Source organism: Dermacentor albipictus, chromosome 9 (genome assembly GCF_038994185.2).
Source record: "Dermacentor albipictus isolate Rhodes 1998 colony chromosome 9, USDA_Dalb.pri_finalv2, whole genome shotgun sequence".
Lineage (NCBI taxonomy): Eukaryota > Metazoa > Arthropoda > Arachnida > Ixodida > Ixodidae > Dermacentor > Dermacentor albipictus.
In genome coordinates, this window is record NC_091829.1 from 77,320,995 (window position 1) to 77,346,119 (window position 25,125).

Sequence of the window (25,125 nt, forward strand, 5' to 3'; positions counted from 1 at the left end):
ATAGACCCACATATGAGACGCGCAGCAATGAACAGTGGTTCATAGCCTCAATGGTGGCTGCGCGGCCGCGCCCAAGGGCTGAACAGAGTGATTGCAATATGCAACGCTATAAAAAAAGCGAGTTCCCACCAGGATTGAATCCCGTCCGCCGCGTGGGAGTCAGCTACCCTACCACTGAGCCACGCTAGCGCTAGCTATTACGCAGCGGAAGAATGCCCTATAAACACGTCCTAGCATGCGACGAGACACATGAGGTGGCATGCGTGCTGCGTGCGTGCTGCCTCAAACCTCCCTAATCCACCCTAATTCTCTTTAATCGTTCTTAATAATACCTAATTTTTCTTAATCCCAATATACCATATTATGCTTTAATCGGCAGGAACTGCGCGATAGGGAAGCGCGTGCCTTGCCCCATTAATAGTTTTGCTTAAAAAGCACCTGTTAATCAGACGCTACCTTGAATGTCTGTGAGGCAGTGGCTGTGCGTCTCCACCAAAATAAGATTCACCACATGCTTTTCGTGCTTGTGGCGACAGCTCGGAGAGCAATATGTAGATTCATTCGCACCCTAGTTGCCACCATAGCCCTTGCGTCTCCCGATATTATGCCTAACCAAGCCACTACGCCACGGTAAATATGAAAGATAGCTTACTTTTGTCAATTTTTAGATTGTGTATTTTATTTATTTCGTTGATTTCTGGCAAGGAGTTGCAGTAAATATTGAAATGTAGCAGGCAGTATTTCCGGTGTTTGTGTCAATAATTTGTGTCCTCCTGTAGCGCAGTTCTGAAACAGGCAAGAAGCAATTTGTCACTAGCATTTTAATCGACATGTTGCCTTATGAATGCTGTTCAATCAAAGGATTCACGTCCTTCCATTGGTAATTTAACTGTACTTTGCATGAAGAAAAAACGCTATTTCACGTATATTCGTATTATTCGTACTGAATGCATTCCATGGTATTGAGGGCGAGCCAAAAATAACTTTGTGTGTCTTGATCTGCAAGTTGCACACTAAGGCTACAAACAGTTATGATCGCGGATTTTATGCTTCTGTGTATTCATGAGTCAAGGGTCTGGAAACATAAAGGAAAGAAGGTCAAACTCTGTGAAACTTATGGAGGCAAAAATTAGAAAATACGTTACTCTTGCAGAATACCATAGACACCCAGTCTTACTCGGAGATGAGGCCTACGTAAGAATAATGACGTCGAAGCAGAAGTCAGGTAAGAAATCCGCCTTCAAGCTCCTGCGCCATCTGGCAGTGACGTCATACTTTTTCCCGACGACGTCTGTTTAGGGCCGACTATTTTCTTGTATCGGAATCGATGGCCAAAATGCATTATAAAAGAATCGCTTAGTGAGGTTATCAAGTTATAAAAACATGTTATGCCCTGCGACTCCTCAATCACAAAAATACACTTTGAAAATAGGTGACGTCACAATTACCTATACCAGCACAGCGATTTATACGCTAAATTGAAAAAGTGGAACTTTGGCTTTATATTTGAATAGTAAACCTACTGCGACGCAATAACCAAAAATATAGTTTTGCAGAATGAATTCTTAGATAAGCCAGATATAAGGCCTATTTGTAAGGAGGGATGTAAGATGTAAGGAGGGAAGATAACCGATGGTCATTAAGAATTACGGACTGGATTCCAAGAGAAGGGAAGCGTAGCAGGGGGCGGCAGAAAGTTAGGTGGGCGGATGACATTAAGAAGTTTGCAGGGACAACATGGCCACAATTAGGACATGGCTGGGTTAGTTGGAGAAGTGTGGGAGAGGCCTTTGCCCTGCAGTGGGCGCATCCAGACTGGTGATGATGATGATGATGATGGTGATGATGAATGATGACCTATTTAAGCATTCTTTTAAGGAAACTGAAATGGAAAATGGTCGTATCAATAATACAAGAAAGTCATCTTAAACATAATAATATTCTGGACACGGATACTAACTCCTAGAAGCTGAATACCAGATATAGTTTGAGGACGCGTCTAGGGGCCAGCTCAGAATGAACGGGAGAAGAGTACGAGGTCCGATGGTGATTGTTTAAGCTGCTGCTGCGTAATTTAAGTATTATATATGCATGAGCAGAGAAGCAATGGCCTATTGGTATGCACAATTTTACGCGCCGCATTAAAAGCACGTTGCAGAAGAGAGTAGGACTATCAAGCGTTGGCCTTTTTTCTTGGTAGGTTGAGAAGGCGACGAGAAATTGTGGGAATCGGTTCATTGATTAGTCCTTGGGAAACAAACAAAGAGATATTAAACTTTAAGTTTCGAGACGCTAATTATAATGTGACCTGCACGAAATGAGTAAGCTTACCAGATATTTCGGCATGTTGAGTTCAAGTTGCGGCGTTCAAGAATATTGGTTTGCGTTCGTTGCGTTTGCTATCTGCCCTGAAATGAAAGAGGATTACCAGTTTCGCGAGAAAACGCACCATTGCAAGCACTAACAAGGTTGAGCGCTGCCGTGAAAGCGTCTCAGAAATCTGGCGTCTTCAATGGCGCAGCGAACCTGCGTTGGTCCGCATTCAAAAAGAAATATTACTGAGCATTCATAGCTGAGACGAGTGTGTGCACATCTGTGTGGTTTGCAGGTACCTGCTCAGCGCGGAAGCCCTCTTGTTTGTGTGCAGAGTGCATAGGAAAGCAGCGGAACTCAGAACGCTGGCCGTGGCTCCAACAGAGCCGATCGAGCTCTTATTGACGGTGCGTCCGCTTGGCGTGGTCGCCGTTTCAACCAAACGCAGTGTGCGTCTCTGCAGACTTTAATTGCCGCGCCTGCCATGCGTGCCTGTCGATAGCATGTCGATATTACGAATTGAATTCTGGAGTTTTACATGGCAAAACCACGATTTGATTATGAGGCACCTGCAAGGCCCGATGAGGCACGACCGCCCAATGCACGGCACACGGGCGTTAAACCTCGTTAGAGCACGCATGTACAGCGGACGCAGATGTGGGTTTGTTCTGTATAAAACAGCCTCAAAAGACGCGATGGCTTTTGTTTCATGCACTGGAAATGACTGAATAAATACATTTACCAACTATAGGGCCACGTAGTAGAAATGAAGAAATACAAGTTCAAGGAGAAATACTAAGAGCATTTCATTGAGGGATAAACACGTAAGAGCACAGCTACGCTTAGAAGAGACAGGTCCTATACGATACATTTAAATACAGATGCGAGCAGTGTCAATAATACTCAGTTATGTTTTTAAACGTTAACATGACGTCCGTACGACTCTTTCATCAGGAGTGGTTTAGAAAAGCTTCCACAAGTTCACAATGTCACTGCTATTATAATAAAAGGATTGCATAGAATATTAACGCTTTCTGCTGCAACCTGCATTCAACTCTGTAGGCAATAATGGCATCGGGCTCATATTAGAATGATTCCCTATATTTTGATGCGAAAGTATGAAATGGCCCATTGAGTCAACAGGCAGGCGTCGTATGTAGCAGTGGAACATTCATGTTGACGACACCCCATGAATGGGTCGCGAACGCGGGTGACGCTGGCTAGGCCAACACGTACCGCTATGGTGTCTGAACCAGGTTTGTCGTCGGCAACCGCAGCCTCAGAAGTAGCGAAACGTGGTCGTCTCCACTAGTAAACTGTAGACGAAGCAAGCGAACTGAAGAACGCAGCTCTACGAGCGTAGAAGCAGGCAGTTAAATCCACCTTTGTCGTCAACACTCCGAATACATGGTGGGCGGAACATGTGTTAAGGCAAACATTACTCGTACCGCAAAACTCGGAGGACCACTCAGCGGTGTTCAATAGGACAATATTGCTCTCGCCTTCGCAAGCCATAGCGAGTTCTTGGGCATACTCCGATTTTTTTTTATTTACTCTGAACACTTTCAGGACGCGAAGGCTATACAGGAATAAATGGGATAGTTACAAACATGTGTAGTGAAATAACAACGCTTAAAGCGCTGAAAGACATTTTCCAAAGCGATCTTGAATCGTTCAGCGTCTGTGATGGCAACAGTGGAGTAGGGAAGGTTGTTCCATTCGGTGCCTGCTGTTGCGAGGCAATAATTATGATATAAGTTAGTGCGACACGATGGCAAGCTTACTTCGAAAACGTGTATTTATTTCAGCTGTAACGTGGCATTCAACCCTGCAGGCGATAATGGCATATATGGCTTCACCGTAGAATGCTTGGAATATTTCTAAAAGTAGTATTGATTTCATCACGACGTGTAATGCACGTCGTAATCAAATGACCAATTTCTGTCTCAGTTTCTGCCTCCTTACACGACATGTTTACATAATCATTTCATTTATTTAAGCATTTACCGTTGTTGTGGGGCAGCGACTTATCAGTTGCAATCCGTTGCAATTTCGTGATAAAATCTTAACTCAGTTAATATGTGAGAATGGATGTTCAAGCATATTGACGGAGATTAAGTGTAAAGAAGGAAAAAAAAACAAAAAATATTTACTTTTCAGCTTTTTGCGTAAAAGAAACAGTAAATATTACTCTTCGGCTTTAGAAAGATATTTTATTACATATTTGGAATGTGTTCCTCTTGAAATTGCAAACACACACACACAAGCAAATAAACTCAAGTATAAAGATGCACAAAACTACCGCCACTAGGCAGTTCACAATGACGTGAGGGGGTGTGCTACTAGCAGCGTTGCAGCCGTTGCTGCTCGATGAGGCATAGAAATAAACCGAAGCAAAACCATCGACGTTTATAGTAGCAAGTTCATTGACGGTTTGATAAGACCGCCGTATCTACCACGGTGTGGTACGCAGACAGCTACTTCTCAGAAGGAGGGCTCATGCTTGTGTTGGCAGTACTCTTGCCAGTAGTGGAATTCTGAATGCTGCCCTGGCTACCCTATAGACCTGATTTAGCTGAGCGTAGTTCCGCTTGGCTTTTTCTCTTTTGCAGCCAAACGCACAGCGCCGTTCTTGTGACCTACATCATGCGGCCATGCATGGGCTGGATACCGCGACAGCGGAACGGTGACGCCGACTGCATGAACGAGCGTAGACTTGATCTATGTGTAACTTTTGTGTATTCCTTTCAATTGAAAGGAGGCGAGTAATGTTGGTATGAAATCGTTAATAGTTGGTCCAACGTGAACGATCGGATTAATCGAAACCGAACTAGCGAGTGCCATGGAAGAACTGTCACTGGAGCCGTAGTCCATACGTGCTGCTAACCCACGCCATAAGGGCTAGCCACCGTGCATAGTCTGAGTATTCCATACATTTCTGCCTTAATAAACAAATATGATCCAATCCTGCCAAGACCTAGCAAAAGTTGATATGGTACTTCCTGCTTTCTTTAGGTTCTTTAGTCAAATTTCACTAAATTTAACATAAGTGTATGCTTGAAGTTATGGCATTCATGTTTACTTGCTTATGATGGGTGTCGAAAACATCTGTAAATTCAAAGACGCACGTATTTATTTATTACGACATATACAGGTGGTTATTTGAGAGCGCTCCAACATTGCTACGACGAAAGTGAAAAAGAGCTTCAAATATGTATAACGAGAATTACCGAGTATGAAAGTGATGTCCTTTTCTTATCTCCAAAGAAGCCTGTTTGGGCTACCAGTAACGCGTATTTGGCCTTTTAAAAAATTGGAGGACGCTTAAGCTTCGCCTTCAAGAGTGGAACGCGACAGCGTTCCCGTCGACCCGCGAAGGGGTGTAAGACAGTAGGCTACGGCGCAGCGACTACGCGCCCCGCATCGGACGCGGTGAGCGTCGAGCAGTACCGCGTTCGGCGCGGTAACGAAATGCGCGCCTGAGCAAGCGACGCACGCCTGAGCCTTAGAAACAGCGCGTTTCTAAGGCAACGCCGCATTCACTAGAGGCGCTTTTGTACCGCTTTGAAGCATCGAACTCGTGGCTGAGTCATTCTTCTTCCGGCTACCGTTCGGTGCGGACGCGGAATCATGTGCTCCAGCGGAGCGGCGATAGCGGCCTCTGCAAGCCGCGGAAACAGGATTGAAGACAATGATGGCCAGGACTACGAGATTATTTTGCCGACATTGCCCACCGGACGTGTTGTAGTTAATACTGTGTTTTTGCACGGCGACGTACGAGTTAGGCCCTACAGGGTTGAGGACTTCCGCGACGCCCTAGCCAACGCTGGTGCGCTTCCCGACGTGGTGGCGTTGGGGGCGTACCAAATCAACCATGTTTGGGCGGTGACTCTCAACAGCACTGAAGCAACTAAGAAGTTGGCCGCTCTCAAAGAACTGGAAGTAAAAGGACGCCGCTGCATTATCTTCGATCCAGATAACCAACAGGTGAAACTACGGCTGCACTGGATGTTGCACGGCGTGGCGGACGACGACATTCGGACGGCTCTCGCTGCTTACGGCAGCGTATCCGAAGTGACCCGGGAGCGATGGCGTGTCTCAGGCGTCAAGGAGAAAGGGTCCACAACGAGGACCGTGCTCCTGAAGCTGAAACCCGGTTTGAAGGTCGATGACCTGCCTCACCAGCTGCGCGTTGCAGGAGAGTTGGCCCTTGTGGTGGCGCCTGGGCGGCCTATGCAATGCCTACGCTGCCGAGGTACGGGCCACGTTCGACGTGAATGCAAGGTGCCACGGTGCTCAAAATGCAGACGCTATGGTCACGTCGACAGCGATTGCGTCCGCACGTATGCGGTTGCTACGGAGGCGGCATCGCAAGACAAGTCGACGGAGCTGCTGATGGACGTCGACGAGGCGGAGGAGGCAGCGAAAGGAGCCGAGGAAGTGGGCAAGCCAGCAGGAATGACCGACCCGTCGGGGCTTGCCAGTGGTGACACAAGCACGTCAAGCAATGGGGAGACGCGCCCCGATGAGAAGGAATTGCCTGCCAGCAGTGACACAACCAAGTCAAGCAACGGAGAGACGCACCCCGAGGAGCAGGAATTGCCTGCGTCTCGGGCGAAGGCGTCGGAAAATGGGAAGAGCGTTCCGGCACCCACAGTCATCGACCCAGCGAACAGCTCGCCGAACGCTGACCCGAGCGGCGGCCGCGCAGTCAGCGTCTCCGCGCCAGCCAAGCGCCCTTATGGCCACACCGGCAACGATGGGGATAAGGTGGCAGCCACCAGCGTCGAGGAGCCGCCTGCAAAAACAACTCAAGCCAGGCGGGCCAGTCTCCGGCAGCGACCTAACGTTTCGTCTGAGAGGCGAACCGGCGATACAGCACCTACGCTGCAAGGTTCGGAGCCTGCACAGGCTGGCTCCGGCTTCAACGATGGCGTCTAGCCACGCGCTAGACGCGGAGGGTAAGCACCATGCTCTCGGCCTTTTCACTTCCTTGCGAAAATGGCTCCTGCATCTCCGTTGAAGGTCGCTACACTTAATGTCAGGGGCTTGGCAGGAAAGAAAAAGCAAAGTCAGGTGTATCGGCTTTTAGCGGAGCATGACATTGATATATTGGCCGTGCAGGAAACAAAAGTTGACGGTGAGGAAGAGACCGGGAGCATGGTGCAACGTTTCACGTCTAGATTCTATGCTATTGTAAGCCATGCCATCGGCACATCTGCTGGTTGTGTCCTTTTTATTAAGAAGTTGCCGGCTCTGGTCGTGCATGCTGATTTCTCGTGCTTGTCAGGTCGGTGTGTTGCTGTCGATTTCACACTCAGCGATACAGAATGGCGTGTTTTATGTTTGTACGCACCAAATGTTGTGGATGAAAGGGTCGATTTCTTTAGAAGCGTTGAGCAGCGCCTCAGCTTCGATAAACAGCTGATTATCATGGGCGACTTCAACTGTGTCCTGAGTGCATGTGATAAGACTAGTGATCGGGGGTTCAGGGACGCAAGTACTGAGGTGCTGTCGCAAATCATAGACAAATGGAACCTTGAGGATGTGGCGGAGTGTATGCAAGGCGCGGGTGGTGTGAAGTACACACATTTCCAGCGTGCAAGTCATGCCCGTCTGGACCGCATTTATGTAACGTTGGACGCGATTCCAAAATGCAACAGTTATCAAGTAGTGCCGGTGTCTTTCTCAGACCACTGTTTAGTAGAGTGCGGGATTGGGGCAAAAAAACGTGGCAGTGCTTTTAGCTGGGAACTGTGGAAGATAAATAACAAGCTGATTAAAGACGATGCTTTCAACCATGCGGTAGTTGAAGAAATCGGCAAAATAGAGCCGAATAAAGAACTGAAAACATGGCAACAGTGGGAGCTTTGTAAGGAACAACTTAAAATAAAAGCAATAGAGCGGTCTTGTTCTATGGCGTACGAGGAGAAACTAAATGAACGTAATTTAAGGTCTATGCTTTCAAAACTTCTCGAGAAAGAATGCGAAGCGCCTGGTAAATGGATCGATGACATTAGGAAAACGAAACAAAAAGTCGAAGTGATAGAAGAGGAGCGTTATCGTGGTGCGCTGGTCCGGGCGAGAGCCGAACATGTAGCTGCTGGGGAGACACCGTCTAAACGAGCCCTCGGAATTGAAAAAGCCCACGCTCGTCGAAATCACATAGACAACATAGAATGGGGGGGCGTCTTATCGGATGATAACGAACATATTAAGCGTGCATTTTTTCAGTACTATCAGGCATTGTTCGCATTACAGGTTGCCGACATGAACACGTTTAAGGATAAGTTCCTTGGGGCACTGCCGCGACTCAACGATGAGCAGAAGGATAGGTTAGAGCTGCCAATAACCGAATCAGAGGTAGAAACGGCGATAGACAATTTAAATCCTGGTAAATCGCCAGGACCGGACGGGTTAAGCGCGGCGTTTTACAAAGCTTTTAAGCGTGGAATCGCGCCAATATTGACGGTAGTGTTTAATGAAGCTTACAAAATTAACGAATTGCCTCCGTCTTATGCAAGATCACACACTGTCTTAATCGCCAAAACTGACGAAGCGGTGAGGTTACGACACGTAACAGCGTACCGGCCAATCGCACTTACAAATGTGGATTACAAAATTTATATGAAAGTTTTAGCACGAAGATTACAGTCAGTAATCCAGGAAATCGTTGGGCCGCATCAAACGTGCGGGATTAAGGGACGATCTATTACGACTAATATTCACACAGCAAGATGCGTGCTGGAATGCTGCGATATTACAAATAGCCGCGTGGCCATCTTACAACTAGACCTTGAAAAAGCTTTCGACTGTGTCGCGCATGAAATTTTGCTTTGCATACTAGACCATGTTAACGTTGGTTCTGTTATTCGCGAGGGTGTCGCTCTGGCGTATCGGAACTGCACGACGAGATTGATCGTTAACCAGAGTCTGGGGGCCCCCATTAGCGTGCAGCGGTCGGTACGCCAGGGTTGTCCCCTTAGCCCTCTTTTGTTTTGCATCTACATAGAGGCGATGTGCTTAAACATCATGAAAAAACAGACAATTCCCGGTTTCCGGTTGCAGGCAGCGGAAGTCAAGCTGTTGGCATATGCGGATGATGTGGCGGTTTTTTCAACCAGTAGGGAAGGTGTAGCTGAGGCTATTAAATGTGTAGAGAACTTCTGCCAAGTCACAGGCAGCAGAGTGAATTTAGCAAAATCACTAGGGCTCTGGCACGGAGAATGGCAATCGACGCCCGACCGCTTCGCAAATGTGTCCTGGGTTACGACCCCAACGAGGTACTTGGGAGTACCTCTAGAATGCTACCGAGATAGCGCGACATATTGGACAGCGCAGACGCATGATACACGTGGAAAGGCGGAAAGGTGGAAAGAAACAAACTTATCGATTTTTGCTAGAGCCACCGTGTGCAATCTGTTCTTTATTAGTAGGCTGTGGTATGTAATGCAGGTGTTACATTGTGCAAGACTCAATGTACAGAAGCTGCATCGAATTTTTGCCATTTTCGTGTGGGATGCGCAATGGGAAAGGTGCAGCCGAACAAATTTGTTCAGAGGAGTCAAGAATGGTGGATTGGGCCTGGGACACCTTTTTTTGCGGCAGATTGTGAACAGGTTTCTTTTCCTTCGCGACGTCAGCGATCCCTTTTTGCGCACCGCATGCCAAGTAAGGCTCGGGCGCGCGTTGCCAGACTTTGTTGTTTCAACCGAAACACTCACGGGAGGCATTTTTGGATATTTTAGAGAAGTTGTCGCAAGTGTAAGATTCCTTGCGACGAGGTTTTCAAATGAATATTTATCAACTGTAAAAAAGAAAAAATTGTACAAGGATTTGTGTGACGTTGTTCTGCCGGAGCCAATGTACAGAGCCCTGTACAGTGGAGGCCCTGGTAGGGACGTGTTAAAGAGAGTAAAAAAAATGCAAGTTGCGCCAGGGGTTAAAACCTTCTTTTTTAAGTTACACACTGGAACATTGCCAGTAAAAATGTTTTTACAGGAAAAGGGCTTATTTCTTCCATGGGGATCTCACTGCCTTATCTGCAAACAACCAGAAACGATAGATCACGTTTTTCTTCATTGTTGGGGAGGGGTATTTTTTTGGGACGTACTACAAAGAACGTTGAAGAAACAGTTTCCCCTCGACCCTCATGGAATACGGTATCTACCCATTGCTAACGAGGATGGTTTTCCGTTTGATTTAATAATGTTAATTGGCCTCCACAGTATTTGGCGCTCTCGAATGGCAGGATACTACTGCGATCCCGACGCACGACCAACGCGAATTTATTTCCGTGAAACTGTGCATCGGTTTGTTGAGATTTTGAAGGCCGGTGGGGATACTCCCGAGTGGCTGTCAAGGGTGGAGCCATTGATGGCTCTAAATGAATTTTAATGTGGCGAAGCCAGCCTCCCACCAGGCTGTTTATGTCAATACGACGTGTTCATTGTATCTTTTATGTTTTGTCTTATGTATTGCTATTGCTGCTCTTTCTTTGTCAAAGTCAGGCAATAAAGAAAAAAAAAAAAAACTCGTGGCTGAGTGGTAGCGCCTCCGTCTCACACTCCGGAGACCCTGGTTCGATTCCCACCCAGCCCATCTTGCAAGTTGTTTTTTATTCATGAAGTGCCTGCTGGGATTAATCGCTCACGGCCAACGCTGACAACGCCGACACCGACACCGACGCCGATGACACCGGCTTTTCTGAGACACGAGCTCCTTAACGCTGTCGCGTTAAAATATCTTTGGGGTGGTGCTAGAGCTATCTGAAATCCCCACCGCTATACACTATTTAAACGTCACAGTTTCGCGCGAAATGCGAAGCATTCATAGCGGTTCCAAATTATTAGACAACTACAGCAACTACGCCACGCTGCTTCATCAACGGTATCAATTGCAGTAAGATTTCGGATTATCATTAAATTAGCAAGTATGGTAGCACCACCTTAATAATAGACAATATAGCCGGAGTGATTTAACCCTCTAACGAAGAAACGATGATGCTCACACGCATATTTAGGCTAATCCCTTTATTGTGTTCACTCGACTCCGAATTTGCCATGCGCCCGCTGTTCACTGATTGAGGTTTTATGTCTGACATCAGGTTACCTAGGCGCACGCTTACCACAAGCGAATTTAATATCTACGTTGGTTGACGGAAGAAATAATTGCTACGAATCCCCTGGCACGAACTGCACCTCAGCGGATCGCGTGGGTGGTCCCATAGAGGCTTTCGCTTAATACCGGCTTTCAAACAGACAATATTTTGAATGCCTGTGACCCAGAGGCCTTGCATCTCAAAGTGTACAAAATTTATCGGGACTTTTCCGTGCTTTGTTGCGACAGCACAGCAGTGATTATAGAGTTTCATTCGCAGCGTTGTTGCCGCCATAACTGTTGCGCCTCCCGATAGTTACCCTCGCCAAGGCACTACACCATGGAAAATATGAAATATAGATAACTTGTGTCAATATTAGGTTGGGTGTAGAGTTTTACTTCGTTGTTTTCGCAAGTGCAAAAGTATGTAGCCTACTTCAACACCAATGGGTCACCGATAGTCTGCTCACTTTCTGCTCGTCATTAAAAAAATTCAGAGTCATTCCACTCTATAAAGGTGGAGGACCGGCACAGCTGCACATAACTATAGCCGGGTGCTTTGGCCACCGAATGCGTCTACTTTTCTAGTGCGGCAATGTGGCTGCATGCCTCGTCGTAGACCACAGTGTGACTAGTGGCATTCATTTCGGTTACGCACTGAATCTGATCGGTCTGGTCCTCGAGGACGACCATCTTCTCAATATCGTCCAGTCCTTCGCCGTTTGTTTCATCTGCTTTCTCTGGAATCTTGAGCAGCATCGCCTGGTCAGCGCGCACATTTTGATATCTGTATGACGGCGTGTTGATCAGAAAGTCAAGCCTGTCATTGACGTTGCCCTTCTTGACGGGCCCCTTCTTGTAAATGGGTGTCGACAGCAGTGTGATGCAGCTCCCTTTTCTTTAATTGTTGCAGATGGTTCTCTGTGGCCTCGAATCGGAGAACTCACTTGGGGAGAAAGCCGTTTCTTCCAAAACGGACGCGACACACACGACACTTTGAATGCAGCATATGAAAATTGAACCGCAAAACATAACCACTCAATGAAAAACTTATAACCAGAACGAAAATGCAGTAAGAACTATAACAGTAGATAGAGCACTCTAGTTAGGAGCAGAATATGAGCATGATCGTGCACGCCATAGTTCGACGTGGAAGGGCGGACACGTGGCTGTGAAAAAAAGTTGCGTTGGTCTCACCACAAGGTCGACGTAGTCGACAGATTGGCCAACGACCAGATCGCAGCTCCGGCTTTGAGACGGGACGCAGGCGGCTTGGTGGCACGGCCAGATGGAGGCGGCTTCTCGGCCTGGTAGCTGGTTGCAAATTTAGGCCCGTAGCCCGGCTGCTCGCACTGTGCCTGCGAGCGCAAAGTTCACCGGCCACCAGTAGAGTAGTTCACTGGCCGTGGCATTCAATATAACTTATTTTTGTGGGCACGAGCTAGCCAAATAAAAAGCACCTCCGCACTTCGTAATAAAATGGTGAAATTCTCTTTCATATTTTTCTATATACATGATCATTATGTTCATTCAGATATTTAGCGTTACGGAGGTGCGGCGACTAGTCGGTCGCACTCCGTTTGAATTTCTTTATAAAGAAGGTTAACTCAGTGAAAATGTGGCATTCGATGAGGAAGCGTACTGTTGGAGTTTGGGTTCTAAAAAGGAAAAGAAGACGCACAAAAATTAGATTGACTTTTATGCTTTTTACGTAATACAACCAATGGATATCATTCCGTTCTATGGCTAGAAATTTGAGAAAGATAACATGGATTTATAGTGTATTGCTACTGAAATTACACGCACACACTAGAAATAAGCTAACAAAGAAACCCAAACACAAACACAACCGCCACTAGTCAATTCGCTGCTCTGGCATGATAGGGAGTGTTACAAACAGGGTTGCACCCATTGTTGCTCTGTGAAGCAAGGAGTGAGACCAAAGCAAACCTTGTTCATGGTTGTAGTTGACTGTTCACTGTCCATTCTGATAAGACCAACGTACGGACCACGGTGCGCCATGCACAAAGATTCTTCTCAGTGGGAGCGCTCATGTTTGTGCGCACCATGCTCTTCCCGGCAGATGACGTGAGGAGGCTGCCCTGGCTACACTGCACTGGCGATTTAGCTGAGCGATAGCGTGCGTCTGGTGGGCTTTGTCATTTTTGCAGCTAAATGGACTGCGCCTTTCTGGAGGCCGACCACGCGCAGCTTTGTGTGCATGAGCTTGATGCCATGGCAGCACTATCGTGCGTGGAAAATCCCAGAATTCCACTAATGTGTATTCGCCCGCAAAAAAGAAATAAACGGCCAACCCTTCCCCTCCCTGAAAATGGGGGGGAGCAATGCTTATCTGACGTGCACCTGTGCTTCGTCACGGTTAAGTAAGACACAGGTAATGGTGCCGCATTGCTTCGGCCTCCCGCTCCCTCACCTCCGGGTCTTGTTCTTGTTCCTGTGGGATTGCCTGAGCTCGGGCAGCTCTACAGCTGGATCGGTGCGCGGACGGTGAGCCCTTGCACTGGCGAGTTATCACCACCGCTCGTCGGAGGATGCCAGCTCCTCGGGGAAGCGTACAGCACTTGCCCATCCTATCCGTTTTTGGAGAATCATCTGAACTGAAACGAAGTCGGCGCAGCGCGTGCTACTCCCTTTCTCTTCACGGTCCTGATTGGTTGCGCGCGTAGCGTGAGCGCATGCCTATGAAGTTGGAATCCTTGCTAATGACTCATCAAACCACCCTTTCCTGCAACTGGGTTTTCGCGTGACCAGACCCCCACCGAAACTTTTGAGGCAATACAAACTTCGCAGGAAAACGGTAATTTTTACGAATAATAATGAATAGCTTTTTCCTGCATCACTAACCCGCGTTATCAAAACTGAAGTCCTAATACAGACAGCCATAAATGCGACGATATTGGCAGAGTTTTCATGAAACCGAGTGCTGTCTGCTGCTGACACAAGCTATAATGTCTAGCCGCCATGTTTGCTCTGACTGTTCTGTCTACTTCTTTCTTAATACGCAATAATGATCAAGGCGTGCCGAGCCACGGAGAAACAGTTATATAGTTCGTCATGCTTTATTTGGATGCTTTATTGAAGCATCATCATTTATGACGTAATTTTATGCCTAGAGTTGTCCTATAGAAGTTCTTGCTCCTGATGGCCGGGTGTCGAAAGCACATGTAAATTCAAGGAAGCAACGTATTTAGTCATTATGATATATTCGAATGGTTGTTTGAGAACGCGCAATGGCCTAGCTTAAGAGGTTGAAAAATCTTTCACGTGCCCGAAGCCATCCCCTAAGAGATAAGAACGCAAAAGCCTTGAAAAGCCGACGGCTTTTCACGTTAATCCACCTTAAATCTCCTTATTCTTCCCTAATTCATTTTAATCAATTTTAGTCCACCGAATTTTTCATAATACACCTAAATAACATTAATCGACAGTTGTCCACCTTAATCCAATCAACAACAAATCAATAATTATCTTTGCAAATGATTAATCATGTCTTATAGACGGCTGGACATGCTTTGATTCTCTTGTAGCCTCCCTTCGTGACGTGATGTGTGCTGTACGTCGCCAGGCGGCTTTTAAACAGAGATCTTAGGCTTTCGCTTTAAAAGGCAGTTCACGCTATATGAAGAAAATATCCAACTAAGGAAGTGGTGAACTCACTTCCTTATCTTCAACGATGCCTGATTATCACGGCAGTAACGCTTAATTGGTATTTTACGATATATTTGGGGCGCTGCCAGTGCACTTTAAGCTCGCCACCCGTATACGGTAGTCAACCGACACAGTGCAGTTTCACCGGAAAGGCACGCAAAGAAGAATTGATAGCGGTTGCAACGTATGAGACAACTACACGAAGTAGCTTAATCGCTACTACTTAATCGCTATAAGATGTCGCTTGCTAGTGAAATTATCAAGAATGACAGCACAGGCCTAACAATTGACGATAAAGCCTGAAGGATATAGCCGGCTAAGTAAGATACGAGGATGCTGCCACACACTTTTAGGCCAATTGCCATTTCTCTGTTTCACTCGGCTATAACGCCCCTTACGCCCTCTGTTGCTTCTGATTGAAGGATTTGTGTTGCAACAGGTTACTTATGTGCACGCTTACCAGAAATATAATTCAGCCTGTCAGGTTTTACCGATTGGTAGCTTGATACGAATCCGCGGGCAGGCGCCGCATGATAGAGTAGCGTGTGGGCTGCCCCATTAAGACTTTCGCTCAAAAACCAGCTTTTAAACAGGCGTTATTTTGAACGCATGTGGCCCATTGGCTGAGCATAACGAAATAAACAAAGTTCACCGCATACTTTTCGTGTTTTGTGCTGGCAGCTCTGCGAGCAATATGTAGATTCATTCGCACGCTAGTTGCCACCATAGCCCTTGCTTCTCACGGTATTAACCCTAACCGAGCCACTACGCCACTGTAAATGTGAAATATGGTTTACTTGTGTCAATTTTTGGAATTTGTATTTTGTTTTCTTGGTTAATTTCTAGCAAGGAGTTGCAGTAAATTGGAAAGGCTATGGGCAGTGTTTCCCGGGTTTGTGTGAATAATTGGTGTCTTCCTTTTGCACAGTTCTCAGATAGGCTAGAATTGATTTGTCGCTAGCATTCTAATCGACGTGTTGCCCTGATGAACACTGTTCCATTAAAGGGCTTACGTATTTCCATTGCTAATTTCCGTTGCTAATGAGCAGCTTACCAGATGTTTCGGTATGTTGTGTTCAAGATGCTGCGTTCAATAATATTTGTTACCGTTCTTCTTCACGTTTGTTGACTGCCACGAAATAAAATAGGATTGTCAGTCTCGCACAATAACGAACCATTGCAAGCAATGCCAAGGTTGAGTACTGCCCTGAAGGCGTCTCAGAAAGCTGGCGACCTGAAGAGCGCAGTCGAACAGCGTTGGTTGGTCCGCGACCGAAAGGAAATATTGCAAGCAGCGGAACTCCGAATGCTACCCCGGCTCCGACACCGCCGATTGAGGGCAACTTGCCGGTATCCGCTTCGCTTCGTCGCTCTTTCCACCAAATGCATTGCGCGTCTCTGGATACTTTAGCCATTGACGCGCCTGCCTTGCGGGCGCGTTGATATTACGAATTGAATTGAATTCTGGAGTTTCACACGTCAGAACCATGATTTCATTATGAGTCACGCCGTAGTGGGGGACTCCAGATTCATTTTGAGCACCAGGGGATCTCTAACGAGCCTTCAATGCATGGGACAGAGGTGTTTTTGTATTTTAGGGCAAAGGAAATGCGGCCGCTCCGGCCGGGATACGATCGCGCGACTTCGTGCTTGGCACCGTAATACCATAGCCGCTAAGCCACCGTGGTAGGGGTCGATATTATGATAGTACGACGACACCAACAACGGTGCCGACGGCGGCGCCGACAATGATAGCCCATACATTGTTTGAAGTACAGTGTAATTGCTATCGCAATAAAAGAATGGCTTCAGGAATTATTAGTAGAGCAGCGGCTTTTCAGACTTGCAGTTCATGGTTCGAGGGGGGGAGGGAAAGAGATAAGAAGAAGGCAGGGAGGTTAACCAGAATCACGTCCGGTTGGCTACCCTACACAGGGGGAATGGGAAAGGGGGAAAACAAAGATAACAGGGAGAGAGAGGAGGGAAGGAAATTGCAGTGAGTTCGATGACGTGTGTGGCCTTACAGAAATTGCATTGGTAGTCACAAATGGTCGCACAAGCCCGTCGTCCGAAGCTCCGCAATCTTTAAGCATTTAAATCGAAGCATTCTAAGCTTACCCTACCGGACCTCCCTGGCAGTGCATCACGTTGACTCGCACGCGCCGCCCGCGATGTGAAGCCGCTATAAACAAGGGGCAGAAGTCATCTATGATTACTGTCCAGGGAATAGTGGTATTTTGAGATGAAAATTGTGCAGTATTTGAATGTTTGATCTGCTGTGCGCGAGTTGTACATTACGTACGCTTCCTACAATATGTACACTTTATGCTCCAGGTACACTTAGCGAGTTTGTTGTGCATTGGTTGTGCATTTGTGCATGGGTCCTCACCAATCGTAATGTCATTAGTGGCTTTTGAGATCTCAGTAATTGCAGCGAGGAGGGGTCGGGGTGCAGAGAAGTAGAAGGCGTATGCAAATTAGCGAAAGTCCCTGATGCCCCTGATGTGCAGATAGCGTGAACCCTGTAGACGTCTCCAACGGCACTGTCGAGGAGCATTTCATTTGCGACATGTGCTTGAGGCAGAGTTTTGATACAAGTCATCTTGCTGCACCACGGCTAGGCACGGGACATGTTGCGTCACTGAGAAGTGGTGGAAACTCTTGGTGAGAAACAGCATCATAGAACTAGGTGGACTCGACGCCCCACGCAATAGCCAACGCACTCGCGCTTATTCTCTGTTCTCCAGTGGGGGACTATTTCCAGCAGCTGTGCTCGCAATAAGATATAGTTCGACGGCTTCTTGCCACAATTGTGCGAAACTGTTGTTCATATAGGCGCAATATTGAATATTGGATGAAGAAACGATTTAGTTGTCAGAAGCAAATGAACCACAGGGTACAGATATACTTAATACCTTAGTCGTTGCAATATCCTGAATAGTGTAACAAGTCTGCGGAGCCTGCTTTCTGCGAATGAATTCCATGGACGCTGTTTTCTTCAGGTATAATGAGATGCGCCATCGTGTATACGAGATATTTATTCTCCGGAATGATTTAAAATTATGAGTGATAAAGTAATTTACAAGTGCTCATTGGCGATGTGTATCACGTTCACACACCTCAGGTGGAGTTGGAACCAAGGTGAAATGACAACTGATGACATCACTGTTCACTTGCGTGCCTTCAGCAAAGTGCTTTCAGCACCACGAGTGCTTGCGCCCGCCCTCTTCTTGTGCTACTTTGCTACGCATATTGCGCATGAATAATGTGCATCCATGAGCGGCGGGCATTAAATACTGCAGAAGGTGATTCTCGGGTTGTTACGTGGTCTAGATCTGAATGTTGTGCTAACGCACGAGGCCCAGTACGGGTGAACGATTTATGGCGAGATCCGAAATTAATGCACGTGACAAGAGCTTCAAGTGTGATCTCTCGTAGCATAGCCAGAATGATCGAACACAACAAAGAGTGAGACACCAAGCTATAAGGCAAAAAAAAATCTTAACTGTAGAGAGCAGCTGCGATTTTACAGCGTAGGCTGTTACAGGTTCATTGCAGAAGCCGCGTCGGTTGGCGATGGTGTCCGCCGCCGGTGTCCGGTGTACCTATCGCCGTGAATGCGAGAGAGAGAAAAAAAAAGGGAGTTCCCGCCAGGATTGAATCCCGTGCGCCGCGTGGGAGTCAGCTACCCTACCACTGAGCCACGCTAGCGCTAGCTATTACGCAGCGGAAGAATGCCCTATAATCCCGTCCTAGCGTGCGACGAGACACATGAGGCTGTATGCGTGCTGCGTATCGTCGTTAAGTGCACGGTTTGCATTGCACATGCGAATCATTGCACCAAGAATAATGCAATGTAGCAGTGCGCACAAAGCGCCAAAAGGCAGTTAAAGGCTTGAAGAAGAAAAAGAAGTTTAAGGAGATGTATACGAGAATGCTAGAAAAATATATGCATTGTGCACCGGAATAATTCAAGCCGGCTAGATGAGTACATCATCACCGCGTTTCAAAGCAGATGCCAATAAGTCATCATCATGATTAGCATCGTATACGTGCGCCCTTTGCATTCCAGTGGCACAGTATTTCACCAGCTGGCACGCCATGTCGCAGCTGCATTGGTAGCGGTGCAAGGTAGAGAACTCTTGAAGAAGGAAGATAATGAAGGTGCATAAATATTGATGTAATCAAAACAGGTATGATGTAACGGATTAATTCAAGCAGCCAGGTGACTGTTTTTCATCGTCACGTTTCAAAGGGAATGCTATCAAATGATAGTTATCATCATTATTACAGTCGTATTGTGTCATTTCACTTACGCGCCGCCTAGCATCGACACCTAAAACTTGGGATAGCAATTCCTAAAACTTGGCATTGATGGTGTCCCGACACGTAGCAGTTGCATATAACCGTGAGACATAGCAGTTGCATGCGGCATGTAGCAGACCCTGGACGTAGCAGGCCAGGTGACTATTTGTCACCACCCCGTTTCGAAGGGGATGCCGTCACTATCATAATCATCATCAACAGCAACGTACCGTACCACGGGCAACGGATGTGAAATGTGCGCCACGCAGTCTGGATACCTTTGTTTACTTTTCGGTAAACGTTATGGCGCCTCCTCTCAAGGTACGGACCGCTGCTAAAGAAGAGAATCGCTGAGCTACTCGCGCGGCTGCAACCAGGCGACGTCGGGCTCACCAGACCGCTGTCTAGAGAGCACGACAAGCCGCAACTCGCCGCCGACGCCGGCCGGACAGTTCAGATGGTTCTCGTGATAAGGACGCGAAGATACTTCGCCGCGAAGACCTGTAGTGCATGGTTTCAAAAGTGGAGCCCCTGTGGAGTCGCTTCTCCAGCTTAGGCTGCGTCTATGCTGCGTGCCGCCCAGGCCTCTGACTTGTTTGAACGATCGCATATTACTAAACGAATCTTTGTACAGAGCTGTACAAGCGCAAACTCAAAAATATATGCGAAGCTCTAGGACAGCGTGATAACGGTTTTTGCTTCAATCTCTCTTTTTTTTTCTGTCTTCATTCATAATCTCCACTGGCTGCTATCACGTGCTCAGGCCGTAATTGCGCATTTTCCCTGCAATGTAGATTGTTATAAGCACGTGTTGCTTAGCTTCTGTGCAATGATTGCACAATAGAAATATTCATGCGGCGTTGTTGTGAACGTCGGCAGTAAATGAGACGGCTGAAATATGCCGTACACATTACCACATGAACAATCCGGGCATTATTGCTTGCAGCCTCGCTTTGCAATATTAGGATGTTGGAATGTCGTGTTCCCCTGACGTATTAAAATATTGATGCCGCACTTCAATGGTACATAACGATGTGCTTCAAACGTCCTAATGAAATGACGAATTCCTGTTTGAATTTCTTTCTCTTTCTATGATCATTCTTTTATTCGAGTATTTACCGTTACGGAGAATTGAGGACTTATGGTTTGCAATCGTTTCCAGGTTCAGCATAAAAAGTCAACGCAGTAAACATCTGACACGCCAGGATCAAGCGTATTGGCCGAGACAGGATTCGCAGAGGAAAAATAAGGCATAAAAATTTGATTTCGTGCTTTTCGCGTAATATACCCAATAAGTATTAATATAAGTTCTATGGCTAGAAATTTGGGAAATATCTTCTATCATAGATTTGCAGTGTACTTCTCCTAAAATGAAACACACACACACACACACACACACACACGCACACACGCACACACGCACACACGCACACACGCACGCACACACACACACACACACACACACGCACACGCACGCACGCACGCACGCGCACACGCACGCACGCACGCGCACGCACGCACACGCACGCACACGCACACGCACGCACACGCACACGCACGCACACGCGCACACGCGCACACGCGCACACGCACACACGCACACGCACACGCACACGCACGCACGCACACGCACGCACGCACACGCACATAAACTGAAGTGCAAACACGCACAACAAAACTGACCGGCACTAGGCAGTTCGCAACGCTGGCCTGATGGACAGTGCTACCAGCAGCGTTGCAGCCTCTGCTCCTCGATGATGCCCGGAATGAGACCATAGCAAAACCATCGACATTTGTAGTTTCATCTTCACTGTTCGTTTCGCGAAGGCCACCGAGTGCACCACGGTTTGGTTTGTACACAGTTGGTTCTCAGCAGGAGCGTTGATGTTTATGCTCAAAGTGCTCTTTGCCAGCAGCAGAAGTGCAAAGGCTGCCCTGACTACACTATAGACCCGATTTAACTGAGCGTTAGCGCGTGTCCGCTTGGCTTTTTCGTTTTTTTTTCTTGCAGCCAACCGCACTGCGCCTTTCTCGGGGCGTACCACGTGCGGCCAGGCATGAGCTGGATGCCGTGACAGCACGACGGTGGCGCCGAATGCGTGAATCAGCCTAGGCTTCCTTTATGTTGTAGCTTTTGTGTATTTCTCCCAAATGTTAAAAAAGCGAGCGATTTCGTCCAGTAATGTTTGATAGTTTGTGTAGAATCAACGATACGATTTATCAAAGCTGTAGCCGTGTTACGAGGAGCAAGCTACTATGGCAAGCCACCGTGCTCTCACTATTCCATTCATTTGTGTCTGAAAACAGAGATATAGTGATATAAGCCGAACCTTCCTCTTTGTGTAGCTTATGTGTATTCCTCGCAAATGAAAAAAAGGCGAGTAATTCTGACAGGTAGTTAATTATAGCTTGTCTACAATCAACGTTCCGATTTATCAAAGCTGAATGGGTAGTTCAAATCCTCCGTGTGTTGATGGAGCCAAACGCCCAGACGTGTTGAAAATAAGCAGTACTGATTAGCCACCGTGCCAGTTCTGACTATACTATACATTCCTGTTTTAATAGGTTATGACGATCCAGGCCAGCCAAGACACTTTGAAAGGCTAATATGAAATTTCAAACTTCCTTGAGGTTCCTTAGTCAAGCGTATCGTCATATTTATCTTAAATATGTGTCTGAAGTTATGCCGTATGTGTCTACTTGCTCGTGATTGGTGTCGAAAGAAAGCGTAAATTGAAGAAAGCCACATATTTACTAATTATGACATATTCGGGTTGTTGTTCGTGTTTTGCGACCCCATCGAAATGTGGCCGCCGAGGCCGGCATTCGATCCCGCAACCTCGTGCTCAGCAGGTCAACACAATAGCCGCTGAGCAACCACGGCGGGTGGTCTAGTCATCAACAAGTGCACTTAGGTGATTTGTATTCCGTTCACGCACATCAAATGGAGTTGGAAGCCCCGAGAAATGACTATGAATGACGTCATTATTCGCTTGCACGCGTTGAGCAAAGTGCTTTAAGCACCACGGGTGCTTGCATGCGCGCTCTCTCTTTCTTTCTATATTGCGCATGAATGATGGGCTTGTTTAGGCTACGGGTATTATGTACTGCAGAATGGTAGTCCCGCTTTGTTGCCTGGTCAATGTCTGAATGTTGTGCTAACGCTGGATGCCCACTTTGGATAAACTCTTTATGAGCAGCTCAGACATTAGTTTACGTAAGGAGAGCCAAGCTTGTGATCTCTCGTAGCAAAGGCAGAATTATCGAGCACAATAAAATGTAGTTTTGCACGAAAGGCGAATCATCGATTGCGACTGCGAATTGGTGAGCAGCTGTACGAAACAAAAATAATAAATTTATTGGCCGTATAGACTTGCAAACATAGGCTTACTAACTGAATTAACAAGCATCATGCAACGCGTGCACTAGCTAACCCGAATACATCTCACTCGATTACTGCGGAAACTCGCTGTCAAAACGCTGGAGAGGGAATCGACCTTTGTACTGCCACTGACATCAACGCTAACTAAGCCGCTGAAACACAGTGCGCGGCGGGCCGACTCATTGCAGATGGCTATCGAGACAAAGCGGCGTGGGCCCGTGTGGGTGGCTGACCGCGCCGCCCGAGGTAGAACGCGCACCCCTCCCCTATCTGCCCTCCCCCTGGAGCTCTGCCCGCGACGGCAGACGGCGCGCTTCCTCCCCACCTTTCGCCCCTTTGTGATTGAGATTGAGCCACGATTGCCGGCTTATCCTCACGCGCTTTCACCCAAACATACAGCACACAGCGCACGAATTTCTCATCCTTGGTAATTATAGGGAACCCCACGGCGAAGGCGACGCCGACGACAGAAATGAGTTTGCAGTGTCCACTCAATGCGCTATCGCAATAAAAGCGACACAGCAGGTTATAAAGAATGAAGCTATAACACACACTTTAGCATACGCTAAAGAGGATGAAGGCGAAAGCGTGCACACTCACGTGACATTCATTACGTTACTTCACATTCTCATACGAATGCCTTGCTACTTCCTATCACTTGTTTTAGCCACGAAAGGCCGTTGTGTCGAGGTTTAACTAACTATATCCTAATTACCTGCGCCCTAATAAGCGTCGCCCTAATTGGTCCCATAGGTCGACGTTTCGACTCCCACCAAAGGTCGTGAGTTTGACTGTAAACAAAGGTCGTGGGTGTGAGTCCCACCAGTGGTCGTGATTGGACCATCAATTATGGTGCCATTGCATTTTGGTTCCATAAAGCCGGGCGTTCCATTTTTTGAAAACATGCACCGCGAATGTCTCGACCCATGAGAAACTTCAGACTTTCGCCTTAAAAAACGTTAACTTTAAAACGTAGCTTAGTTCATTGAACGGGCGAAGAATACTATATGAATCTTCGTATCAAGTTGCACTGCAGAAAACTCAAAAATCGATGCGAAGCTTTTGGACAGCGTAATACCGTAATTCGGTTTCACCTTTTTTTTGCTTATTTTTTTAATAATGTCCCCTGGCGTTTATCACGCAGTAAGGCTGTATTCGCGCTTTTTGTTTCTTTCTTGCCCAATATAGATACTTCAAAGCACGTGTTGCTAAGGCTTCGTGCCATGTTTTCTCAGCGTAAATATTTATGCGGAGCAGATGTAAGATGTAAAAACTGTTCCCGGCAATAAGTTAAACGGTTGACACCTGTCACACGTCCCACCGCATACACATTATCCCGTGGCAATTTTACGTTTATTGCGCCTTCGGTTTTGTGAAATGTACAGTCGCATGCAATATGACTTGCAACACTCTTGTTCGTGGTTGAAGGGGCTCCACGGCTGCGCAACAGCTCTGACGTGCGAAATAGCAGTTTAATAGACACCACTAATTGAAGCTGTGTTTTGGTCTGGAACTTACCATGTGTCTGCATAGCCGTACAGCCTTGGAGCCCCTTCGACCACGGGCACCGGAGTTGCAATTCATATTGCACGTGACTGTACATCTGAATCTCTGTGTAATAGGCGTGACCAATCACGCTTACTCTTTCCTCTACAACTGACACACAGAAACATCAAGCTGGTTCTTCTAGCATTACATACAGTAACTTTACTCTTTCCGAAAAAAACTGGTGTACAAAGATATAGCTCTTTGGACATTATGTGTAGCTATTTTCGCAAGGCTAACGGCTGTAACTTAAGCGCCTCAGAGAGCGGAAATGTGTATTGGTTATTTAGGGAAAAGCCCGGAAAAACGGCTTGGTTTCGACTTTGTGCAATGTGAATAACTGAATAATCACATTTATGACTAAAAGGACGAAGTATGAATGCTGTTCTTCATGACATACAAGTTCGAAGAACAATTTTAAGTATTATAAATCGTGTGAGAACCACTAGAGAGCAGAACGACACCGTTACATATTAAAGGCACCTACAAGAGACAGGTAGTTAGGGAAATATTTAAACACATATACCAACTGCGCCAATACCATTCAGTTGTGTTTTAGAAAGTAATGAGAGGTATGGTACGACTCATTCACCAGAAATCATTTAGAAAAGCTTCTGCAGGTTCGCAACGCCACTGCTATTAAAATAGGAGGCCTGCATAAATTATAAACGCTTTGAGCTTGGAATCTGTATTCAGCTCTGCAGGCGTTAATGTGATGGGGCTCACGTTAGACAGCTTCCCTGCATCTTAAAGCAACACTGTCAAATCTCCCATTGAGCAGAAAGGCCGGCTTCGTCTGTGGCCACGAAAAA

The 25,125-nt window shown here is 46.8% G+C and overlaps 1 protein-coding gene across 13 annotated transcripts in view; it reads left to right on the plus strand.

Annotated features, from left to right (window-relative positions):
* The window catches only part of LOC135921341 (uncharacterized), a 1,279,318-nt gene that overhangs the window by 939,340 nt on the left and 314,853 nt on the right, over positions 1 to 25,125 (plus strand). For 2 of the 13 annotated variants that reach the window (XM_070524798.1, XM_070524804.1), the window contains exon 6: positions 4,926 to 5,417. The exons of the other annotated variants lie outside the window; for them this stretch is intronic. In XM_070524798.1, coding sequence (XP_070380899.1) covers positions 4,926 to 5,082 — 157 coding nt within the window. In that variant the 3' untranslated portion in view covers positions 5,083 to 5,417. Of the gene's footprint in view, positions 1 to 4,925; positions 5,418 to 25,125 lie in introns of those variants that run through there. 13 annotated transcript variants of the gene reach the window in all.